The 12,489-nt window shown below is 34.2% G+C and overlaps 1 protein-coding gene across 1 annotated transcript in view; it reads right to left on the bottom strand.

Moving 5' to 3' along the window:
* Positions 1 to 252: 252 nt before the first annotated feature.
* LOC141296279 (A-kinase anchor protein 6-like) overlaps positions 253 to 12,489 on the bottom strand; it is a 62,527-nt gene continuing 50,290 nt past the window's right edge. The window contains exons 6-7 of the mRNA XM_073827542.1: positions 3,479 to 3,575; positions 253 to 335 (exon numbers count right to left, since the gene is read on the bottom strand). Of these exons, the coding sequence (XP_073683643.1) occupies positions 253 to 335; positions 3,479 to 3,575 (180 nt within the window). The remainder of the gene's footprint in view (positions 336 to 3,478; positions 3,576 to 12,489) is intronic.

The raw sequence follows: 12,489 nt of genomic DNA, 5'->3' as shown, positions 1-12,489 counted from the left end.
GTTGTGCCTTAACCATGGTTTAAATAACTTAAAATGACTAAAATCACTCATATGTTATTGCTGTATTATGATTCAAGAGTTTGATTTGAAAAAATGTAATATAGAAAGATTTCACTAGTGGTTTCAGCCTATTAGATGTCATTTTGTGTCCACACAGTACATCAAAAATCCTGTTTATCCTTTAATTTCAAGTCTGTAATTAGAAGCAAATCTCCTACCAACGTCCCACCTTGACCATCATTGTCCCGTATCTTAGCAACTCAGCAGACGGGCATCACTCCACAGGTACGAGCGGCGACTTCCATCACAGAACGCCGTCGGCTGCGACGAGAGGCCTGATCCAGGCACAATGCGGGGTCACACTCCAGAAGCCCCACTTCCGCCTCGCCCGTATTTATCTTAATTTATGCTTTTTAATTACTTCGAACAAATAGGATTTGCAGACGGAGATGCTGATTGTGGCCGGTCGAGACGCAGCGGACACATGATGGGTTTCGAATATAGAAGCATCCCATAATACTGAGGGATTAAGCGAACGCTCGAGTCCTCATCAGATGCGAAAACACACGCGCGGTCCGGCTCGGGTCACCGCCGCCATCAAGTAGCGAGCAAATCAAACGCCTTGTTTTTTCCTCCCCATCTGTTGATTAGCGAGCGTAGAGGAAGATATTATCATTTAACTTGTTCAATATTTTATTTTTTACCAGAGGTTGGTTTTAATGATTTAGATGATGGTGGTGATTATGATAATGCCATGAGCGTTATTATTAGTGATGTGTTTGAGTTTAAGAGGGGAAGAAGAAAGCGAAATGCGTCTGTTGGATCATTAAGGGTGAGTCGTGATAAATGGTTAAATCACAGCACATTAAAGGCTCATTAAAAACAACTGTAGGGGGATGTGCGTGTGTGGGACGGGCCGGCTGGACGGCGGGAACATCTCACTGTAGGGTTTAAGTGGGTGTTCTGCCCATTGGCTGACATTAGTGCTGCGCACATGTAGGCCTGGAAAAGTAGCTGTATTCACTATATACTGTTAGTGGCAGTGCATACTATTATTTGAAATGACTTATGCATTATTATGTGCATTAAGCTTAAGTATGCTATATGTTACATGTATTTCATTAAATAGCATCCAGTTATTATTTCAGAAATAGACATGTTTTCATCTTTTTAAGCCCAGTTTTGTGTAAAAACATTTACTTATGACTTGTTGGGCTGACAAAACTGTTCAAAAGTTTGGAATTAAGATGTTTTTTATTTATTTATTTTTAGGACACATTATATTGATTAAAAATGACAGTAAAGACATTTGTAATGTTACAAATGACTTATGTCATAAAAAATGCTCTTCTTCTGTACTTTCCTTTCATCAAAAATATTGAAAAAAATCATGGATTTCACAAAAATATTAGGTATTTTCCATTTTCTAAATTAATAATTGATAATAAAACAGCATATTAGAATGATTTGTGAAGGATCATGTGACACTGAGGACTGGAGAAATGATGCTGAAAATTCAGCTTAGGATCACAGGAATAAATTACATTTTAAAATATATTGCAATAGAAAGTAGCTATTTTAAATTGTAATAATATTTCATAATATAATATAATGTAATATAATACATTTTAAAATATATTCAAATAGAAAACTGTTTACATTTCAAACTGCAATAATTTTCCAATTTATCTGCATTTTTTTATACAAAATTTAATTGATGAAAAAATTGTTACTAATTAGTTAATTTCGGTTAATGTAATGTAATGTAATATAATATAATATAATACATTTTAAAATATATTTAAATGTAATACAGTTTACATTTCAAACTGCAATAATTTCATAATTTTCATTTTTTTCAGCTTTTTAAAAAAAACTTAATTGATGAAAAAAAGATTGTTAATAATCAGTTAATTTCAGTTAATATAATATAATACATTTTAAAATATATTCAAATATAAAATAGTTGTTTTTTTCGGCATTTTTTAATTTAAAATTATTACTAATTAGTTAATTTCAGTTAATATAATAAAATACATTTTAAAATGATTTTTTTTATGAATTATAAATTTATGAAAAATGGTTACTAATTAGTTAATTTAATTAAGTATTTCAATAAATGCTGTTCCTTTGCACTTTCTATTTATTAAAAATTCCAAAGACATTTTTTCCAAAAAATAAATAAATAAATAACCGGCTGTTTTAGTAAGAAATGTTTCTTGAGCACCAAATCAGCATATTAGAATGTTTTCTGAAGCAGAAAAACATAAAATATATTAAAATAGAAATCAAATGCAGTCTCGACTATAAGAGACTTCCTTTAAAAACATTATACTGACCCAAAACATTTAAACAGCAGTGTATTTAAACCGCAGAATATGGTAAAAAGTTGAGAATATGTCCTTATTAAAAATAAAATGCCCACTATTCCACTATTTACTTCACTTAAAGGGACAATTCATTTTGTCATTAATTACTTGCCCTCATGTCGTTCCAAACCAAGACCTTTGTTCATCTACAGAACACAAATTAAGATATTTTAAATGAAATCCGAGAGCTTTCTGGCCCTGCTTAGACAGCAACGCAAGTACAGCCATTACTTTTGTTTTATTTTCACACATAGTGATCTCGTAGCTTCATAAAATTACGGTTGAACCACTGATGTCATATGGACAATTTTATTAACGTCTTTACTAACTTTCTGGATCTTGAACATGGTAGTTGCATTTCTATCAGAAAGAGTCAGAAAGCTCTCGGATTTCATCAAGAATATCTTGAATTGTGTTCTGAAGATGAATGAGGATGAGTAATTAATGACAGAATTTTCAGTGTTGGGTGAACTATCCTGGTCCTAAAGACTCATAAGTGCACATTATTCCAAAGGAGAAAAGATAAAGTACAGAAGTGGCCCCTTTAAGAAGCTCCCTACGGAAGGTTGGGTTATAGTAAAGGTGCGAGCGTGCATGTTTGTGTTTGTATAGTTGGCAGGGAGTTGTCGTCACGCTGTGGCACCGCAGGACAGGGCTGTCGGGGCATTATAAGGAAGCGCTTCTGCCTCCGAGAGCCATCTGCATATTTAATGGTAGCCGGCTTTACCCAGCGGAGATGAGACATACCAGCGGGGAGGTCAGCTGAGTGGATTTGTGCATTTGCCGAGCACTCGGCGAGACTCTTCAGGTGAATAATCACAGATATTGTAGAGGAATGAGTGTCTGCAATGGCCTCTGACTCCTCAACCTGCTGTTCTTAATTCCCGCTCTCTGCATATACGGCTTTGGAAGCGCTCGGCCGGGCCGCCGCACCTGTCTCTCCGCTTTATCCCAGAACTCAATTCAGCAGGCCGCGCGCCATTTGTAATGTATGTGAAAAGGCGTGCGCTCGGCGCTTCAGAAGCGGTTACTTGAGGATTTATAAATTCTGAAGGTCACTATGTTAATACAAACATTAATAATAAATGTGTGGCTCGGCAGAACCGTACCTGATTTGTGGGAGGTGATGAGTTCCAGGAGCTGCCGTCCCTCCTCCAGCAGACTGTCTTTCAGAGCGCTGTGACTGTCCACGTTGAGTTTGAAACTCTACACACACGTGAACACAAAAACGACATGTCAGCGCAAGCGAAATAATCAGTTCATTTTTTTTTACTCCTTCACACTTTCTGTCCTCTTCAGATTTCCCTCTTATCTTCCATTAGAACATCTTCACACACAAATGCACACAAAAAACGTCATCGTTCATCCACCAGGAGGATTGCATTGTTCAAAGGCTGCTCTTTCACAGCTCAAGAGACTTAATGCGTGAATCTCTTAAACATCCAGGTTTAAATTTGCGACAAATTTTTTTAAAAAGTTACTTTGCATAAAGGAAGTGAACCCTGTTTTAGGAGAATATTAACATTTCTGCATTGTTTTAATGAAAATTAAGCACATTTTCCCCTCAGAATTCTTCATTTAGACTCCTTAGATAATAAAGTAAACAATAAAATATTCTATTAAAAATCAGGAATAAAAAAACAGAAGGAAATATTATTAATAATAATCAATTAAAAACATTTAATATAACATGAAATAAGGCGAAAGAGATTTTAGATGTTAGATTTTCTGCAAATTATTACAGCATTTGGATGTAAAATGTAAAAGCTAAAGATAAAAGTCTCCAGTTGCTCTCCATTTATTAAAGAGATTGCAATGGAACACATGAATAATGAATATTTAATTGCCCATGGGGTGGGTTTTTTATGACTTATGAGTTTAAATGGCTTTCCTATTTTTGCTTTATTTAACAATCAACTTAGTCACAGATTTTCTCCTTTAAATTTGCTTGGAAAAAGCAAAGATGAAAAGTAATTAATAGTTAATAGTTCACATGCTGTAACAGTATAGAGCTATAAAAATCAGGAGAAAAAAAATGAGTTCATACTGATCTGATCACAATTTGAGAGACGGTTGAGATTTTTTTTAGAAACCGAGAATCAGGAAACTTCATTTGCTAAAATTGTTGAGATCTCTTCAAAAAACTTAAGCAAACGTCTCAGTTTGTCTCAAAATCTCAAATCTCCAATTATTCTTAATGCAACCTAGGAGAAAAGGCTGAGATATCAAGGAGATCTCATTTGAGATGTTTCTTTTGTACAGGATTCAAATGAACAAATTAAATTAGTTTAATGAGTATTTAATTGCTCACAGGTTGCTGTTTAAAATCTACATCTACATCTACAAATTAATTTGAAAGATGATAAATATTTGAGTTCATGTTTATTGGGTTATAATTTGAGACACATCACATCAGTTTAATGAATATTTTGATTTTGTGAGTAACAGGTCACTGTTTAGAATGATTTCTGAAGAATTGACCTTATGCACGGAGCGTTCTTTAGAACTTCCGCATAACGATAAGCCAATTCGTAAACTTCCGCTGAAGCTCATTTTATATGTGCTATATATTAGGTGGACACCCTTGAGACTCATCTACTGCCTCGTTCTTATCAGAAACTGAGAAAAAATATAATTTCAACATTATAAACAATGTTAACAGCATGAAAATTTAGTTTCATATTATTTACCAACATATAATTTAAATGCAGAGCCTGGCAATCCTGTACTCTCCGTATCTGCATAGTTGTACATTTAAATGCTGACAGCTAAACACTATCATAACGTGTTTAGGTGAACGTTAGCTAGCTAGCTATACTTCTCTTCAAGGACATCTTAATCATATTCTTGATAATCAGTAACTTGCCTTCATAGTCATGAACACATTTTTAAAATCTTGCAGTATTTTAAAGCCTTTATTATTTTCTAGCTCTACAGCTGTGAAATAAAATTTACTTCAAGGACTCACTTTTCATTCATTAAAACGGCATCGGAAAAAATGACTTCACGGAAAACAACGTCTTTTTTAGGCTAAAATAATATGGAATTACCCATATAACCAAAAGATGGCAGCAGAGGATTAATTATTATGCCGCTGCCATTTAAACTCCCTATATTTTTCAAGACATCTTGCTTTTCGATTTATTATAAAATTACTAGTATAATAAATTGTAGTACTTCAGTATATATGGTATAAGAATTAAATAATGCACTCAATATGAATCGATAGGAATTTGAAATATTTCATATAATTTAATAACTACATCTTTTAAGTTTTATCTTGAACTGTAAAATCTATTAAATAGCCTATATTTAACCAACACAAACTTGTTACTGCTGTAGTTTTGTTACTCTGAATTTAGTCTGAATCATTTAAGCTCTGTTTTTTGACATCAGCTTGTCATATGTTTGGTCCGGTTATTACTGTCAATCATAGCAATGACTCATGCATATTTAGCCGATTTACTCGCATATTTTTTTAAACTGGCATTTGTCATTCTTGAAACGGTATACAAGGACGTTTGGTCCTCTTAGACAAACAACACTTTTCTTCGATTGTGAATGGATTATGTAGAAAACGAACAAAGTACACTCATATTACGGCACAGTACAGTTGACCGGAAATGACATAGCTGGCTTGACTAAACAAGGAAGTAATTCGTGCATATGGTCAATTGTGTGACATTGAAGACTGGGGTAATGATGCTGAAAATACAGCTTTGCATTACAAGAATAAATTCCATTTTAAAATATATTCAAATAGAAAGTAGTTATTTCAAACTGTAATATTTCACAAATTTACTGGTTTTACTGTATTTCGGATCAAATAAATGCAACCTTGGTGAGCAAAAACATCTAAAAATGATATTTCCAAACTTTTGACAACTACTGTACATCTACAAATGAATTTGACTGGGAGAGAATTTGATGAGAAATTGTATTGATCAGATCATGATTTGAGACTGCTCAGATATTTTTAGAAAGCAAAAGTCTCAATTTGCTCTCCAATTAATCTCAATGCAACTAAGAAGAAATGGTACACATTAAATCAATTTTAATAAATATTTGATTGCTCACAGGTTGCCGTTTAGAATGATTTCTGAAGAATTACGTGACACTGAAAACTGGAGTGATGATGCAGAAAATTCAGCTTTGCATCACAGGAATAAATTACATTTTAAAATATATTCAAATAGAAAGTAATTATTTCAAACGGTAATAATATTTCCCAATATTACTGATTTTACTGTATTTTGGACCAATAAATGCAACCTTGGTAAGACGAAACATTTAAAAATCATAATTTTTCCAAACTTTTCACAAGTAGTACTGTACATCTACAAATGAATTTGAATGGGAGAAAATTATTTGAGTTCAAAAGTCTCAATTTGCTCTCCAATTAATCTCAATGCAACCTAGAGATATTAAGGAGATCTCATTCTTTCCTAACGGGACATGTGAAATCAGTTTTCTTGAACTCCTCGTCCGGTTTCATCCCATTGAAACAAACACTCATAAGTCACATTAAGTGCTTCAGCAAGAATGTATATAATCTCCCGCTGCGCTGTCGACACACAACCTTTAAACACCCTTCACACACTCCTTGATCTCGAACGAGCATTATTCATACATCCTCAGAGGAATGAAGCCCATCTCTCTGTATTTGTCCGAGTCTATCCTGCCATCCGCGCCGCTGAATTATTAACAAACGACAGCCGTCCCTCTAATTCATCATCCGCGGCATAAACTAATATTCAAATGACGTTATAAAACTGAAGCCGTTTCTCCCACAGTCGCGCCCTCCAGAAAATGACCTCGGGACTAAGCAACCGCGCTCCCGTCTTTCTATTTCTGTCTTGAACCCACAATTCAGTGCGTGGCGCTCAGCGGCTCAAAGGATCCATCAGTCGGGTGCTTTCCAACTCTCAGTCATGTGTACGTCTCCCAACAGGCTGCCCATTTACTCTGATGTCTCTATTTCACCTTTTTTTTTCTTTCTCTCTAAACCCCCACCAAACACTGTTTTTCCCCCCTGCTCTCACCCTCCAGTGGGTGCGGCAGCGGTTGGGAGAAAAAAAACTTTCATGTTGATTGGTTTTGATAATACCCAGCGCTCTCGAACGGAGGGCTCTCCAATTGCTAAGTGTAATCAAAGAGTAGAGAGCATTATCCTGCGTCCGCTGAGGGATGTGCTTTTGAAGATGTGCGGAGGTTGACGGGTGGGAACGGGGGGGCGGTGGGCCGCGCTCCCACAGGGGGCCCGCGGTTGAGGCGCCTAGAGCCATCCTCACCTTCGATTCTCATCTCCTCAGATCTCCCTCTGCCCTGTTTCACGCCATTACCGACCGTTCTGATCTGACCAGCGGCACGGAGGGCAGCGGGAGCCGCCACGGCCCGTTTTCACCTTCAGCTGTCTGCCGGCCTGCCTGCCTGCCTGTCTGTCTGACAGCAAACCTGACAGAAAGATGCATCAACGTGAATACACGAGATCTGTTCTGTAAAGAGTTTCCATTCCGTCCTGCTGTCACAAATGTCTGTTCATGCATGTGGGCTAACATGCTACTCGTACTAATTTTGCATTGCATACTGTAAACTCTGAGCACAGATTTCTGTATGAACGGAATGGATTATGATTACACATTTTGAAAAACATAGTCGTGTATGACTCATGAGTCATGACTATATAATGCAATTCTAGTTTGTTGACATGCGTGACTTTTCTGAATTCAAAATTCAATCACAACTCTAACAGAACCCTTGTTTTTAATTTTAGAGTTACTACTATCATTATCTTTGGCAGCATTAGTGTTATTTGTTTATCACTGATATAATATTATAGTATTATAGTTTTTATTAATATTTCAAATTAGATTTTACTTTCATATTTTCTGCTTTCACTTTAATTTTAGTTACATTTTTAGTAATTACCTGACAATTGCAAGAAAATAAAGTCAGAATTGCGAGATAAAAACTTGCAATTCAGACTTTTTTCTCAGAACTGCAATATCAACTCACAATTGCGAGAAATAAAGTCAGAATTTGCAAGATAAAAAACGTGCAATTCTGATTTTTTTCTTGTTTTTCTCAGAATTGTGAGATATTAACACAATTGCAAGATAATATTTTAAATTAGATTTTACGTTCATGTTTTTTCTGCTTTCACTTTAATTCTAGTTACATTTTTAGTAATGATTTATAGTTTTATTTTATGTTAATTGTGTTGTTACCAATTTTATTATTTTTAGCATTTTTTTATATTCAATATTCATTTTTGTTTATTTAGTTATAGCTATTTTTAAGTACTTTTAGTACTTAAAGTTTTTTAATATTTGTGTTTTAATATTTATAATAATTGTGAGATATAAACAAACTCACAATTCAGATTTTGTCTCAGAATTGCATAATATAATCTCACAATTGCGAGAAATAAACTCAAAATTGCAAGATAAAAACTTGCGATTCAAATGTTTTTCTTAAAATTGTGAGATACAAACTCACAATTCTGAATTTTTTCTTGTATTATATTGTCTCGTATTTATATTTCACATTTTTTTCTTTTGACTTTTTCCTCAGAATTGCATGATATAAACTCAAAATTGCAAGATAAAAACTTGCGATTCAAATGTTTTTCTTAAAATTGTGAGATACAAACTCACAATTCTGACTTTTTTCTTCTATTATTTTGTATCTTGTATTTATTTCACAATTTTTTCTTTTGACTTTTTTCTCAGAATGATAAAATATAAACTAGCAATTGTGAGTTATAAAGTCCAATTTTGAGGGTAAAAAAAAAGACTGACATGTTCTCAGAGTTCATATGTCACATTTCTGACTTAACTTGCAATTGTGTTATAAAGTCAGAAATGCAAGTTAAAAACTCGCAATTCAGAGAAAAAAGTCAGAATTGCTAGTTTATGTTTTGCAATTCTGACTTTATAAATTGCAATTGTGAGTTTATATCACACACACACACACAAAAAAAGTTAAGATAAAAAGTTACAATTACCATTTTTACTTTTTTCTATTCAGTGGAAACAGACTTCCACAACTTTAATAACCCTTATTATCTATTTATAATATATTTAGCATTGTAGTTCCATTTTGTGTAAAAAAAAAAAAAAAAAAAGATATTTCCAGTCCGACAAAATAATAATACATCATTCTGGAAATGTAAGGTCAAAATGAGTCCACAGCATTATGGGACACATTATGGGATATAGTATTCCATGCAGTGTGCTGTGGTTGTATAGTGCCCATTTTGGCAAATGTAAGCAGGTCCCTTGGGCATTCTGTGCATCCGGAAAATGCATACTTTGAACACTATACATATTAAATCCTGACATAGTAGTATGTACCAAACATAGGCTTACAAATGTTGATCGCTGCACACACAGTGTAAAATCTGACATACAATATAATAGTCAGATAAACCTAATTTCTTGAAATGGAACTGTTTTTTGAAACTTTAGGCAAAATCTTAAAAAACTAAAAAAAAGTTTTTGATGAGTATTATATTTATCAGGCTTTTATGGATCATTAAGTATGATATAGGAAAACACTGGAGGAAAAATCACCTCAATTTTATTCATGTGCTCAAATTAGTTTAGTGTAGTTGCTGATATTGCCAAAAAAAGTGAGATAAAATTCTTGCAATATTAATCAATGAGATCTTCCGGTATAACAGACTGCTTAAAATGCATACAAATTAACTTGTCACTCTATAGCATCTAATATTAATGTTTTAGATTATATTTAAATGCTTAGTTTTATGATCAAAGCTACAGTTTGTATTGTGGGCAGCGATGATTAAGAGATGAACAAATAAATGCTCCTCTAAAGCCTGATGGATCATAGTTGACATTTTAACATGATTTCTCTAAAAACAATCAAGTAAACATAAGTTGCTTCAGTCCAGACTTTCAGACTTCTCAGAAAAAAGACTCATGAAACACAAACTGGGACACAAAAAAGCCTTTTACTTACTAAAACAAAAAGTATAGATTAGGGATGCACCGAATGTTCGGCAACCAAACTTATTCGGCTGGAAAAAGTGAATAAGTGAAAAAGCGAATTAATTATCCCGAACAATGACGTGACGTGATCAAATAGAGGCATGCACTAATGCAGCAAACATGTGGGCAGTGTGGAAGCATTTAAAACTGTCAGAGAAAGACAAAAATCATTACAAGCACGAAACTGTTTAGTATCACATCGCATGTCTTCCATGAGAAGAGAAAGGAGTGGTTGTTGCTGGTTACTGTATGAGGACTGAAATCTCTAAATGGCCTTAAACCATTAGTAAATAAACTACAGAAAATTATTTTGTCTAATACACGCACAAATTGTATTTATTCTTAAGGCTTAAGCCATGTATGTGAAACCAGGGGCATACCTCACAATTGCAAGAAATAAAGTCAGAATTGCAAGATTTTTTTTTTTTTTTTGTAAATACGAGTTTATCTCGAAATTCTGACTCAGAATTATGAGATATAAACACAATTGCAAGATAAAAACTCTTTTTCAATTCTGACTTTTTTCTCAGAATGGCATGATATAAAATTCAAATTGTGAGAAATAAATTCAGAATTGCAAGATAAAAACTCACAATTCTGAATTTTTTTCTTGTAAATATGAGTTTATCTTGCAATTCAGACTTTTTCTCGCAATTCTGACTTTTTTCTAAAGAGAAAGGGGTGGTTGTTGCTGGTTACTGTATGATGACTAAAATCGCGAAATGGCCTTAAACCATTAATAAATAAACTACAGAACGTTATTTTGTCTAATACACGCACAAATTGTATTCATTCTGACAGTGCTGCATGAGCTCCTTAGCCAGGGTTCAAAGTCTAAAGCGCGAGCAAAATCTGTGCTGAATGAGAAGCATTCATAAATCTGCTGCTGTCAGAAAAAAGTAGTACTGAGGTCTTCTTGCGGGTTTCCACCAAACTAAAGGTCAACATTCATAAATGTTAGCATTGTAATTTTACTGTTGTTCTGTAAAATAAAATAAAAAAGTAAGACAAAAATAATGATAACAATCATTACAACAGCTCTATTAATACATTCTAACATTCTCCTTCGCTCAGCAAGGCTGCATTTATATTACATTAAAAACACATGCCTGATTCAATATTCAAATATTGGCTATTTAATTTATGCAATGGTAAAGAAAATTGGCAAAATACATGGGGGAAAAAAACAAACAAACAAACAAAAAAAACTTTTTTTGTTGTTGTTTAATTTTGTTCGGCTTCGGCTTCGGCTTCAGCCAAGAATTTTCATTTCGATGCATCCCTAGTATAGACTATCAATCAGAGGACAGAAGCATGTAGTAGATTGTGTATAACAGTTTTTTTTTTTTTTTAGCAAAGTCTTGACCATGTTGATCATTTTGAGGACTTACACAAGCAGCCTGATTTTTAAAATGTCTGAAAGCACTTATCATGTACAAGTAAACAAGCCCTAAGTCTAGTGACTTAGAAAGCACAGAAATGGCCGTCATACGTGGTAAATGGATGGTGTGGTGTCTGAGGCCGTCTGAGGCCGAGACGCTCTCTCTCCCTCAACTTTGTGCCATCAGAAAGCGCGAGCGGGACGAGACGGGTGATGGATCAGCAGGTGAGAGAATTTATCACTCATGACAGACACGAGAGAAAGTGAGGAGAGCTTATTTATGACTTCGGATACAGGCTGAAATTGATATCCTTTACAGAGCTAAACGCCTTTAAAATGAGTAAACAAACTGAAGGGGGAAAAAACGCAGAATAAACAGATATCCATCACTGATTTATGCTACAACAAAATGCTCTAGTAATAGGGTGTAATATCAATTTTTGGGGCACGTGCCAAGGACGCTCATATACTGTATTCGACGGCATTGTAATAATCCCATCAACTACTACGAGGCGATATCAATATCGCATAATCTTATTAAGAGACTCTTTATATCAATTCGTGCAGCTCCGATTCAAGGTTCAGCATAAGCAATACGACAACGAACAATGTTTTATTAAACAAGGATGTACGGGGTTGCAAAATATATTGTTACAAACACCTCAAAAACAACATTCCCGTCAAGTTTCAAGGTGTGAAAAATACCCTTACATCCATTTCATCATCA

The sequence above is a fragment of the Garra rufa genome, chromosome 21 (genome assembly GCF_049309525.1).
Source record: "Garra rufa chromosome 21, GarRuf1.0, whole genome shotgun sequence".
NCBI lineage: Eukaryota > Metazoa > Chordata > Actinopteri > Cypriniformes > Cyprinidae > Garra > Garra rufa.
Note: the sequence above shows the minus strand (reverse complement) of the source record. Positions and strands in the feature narration are given on the sequence as shown.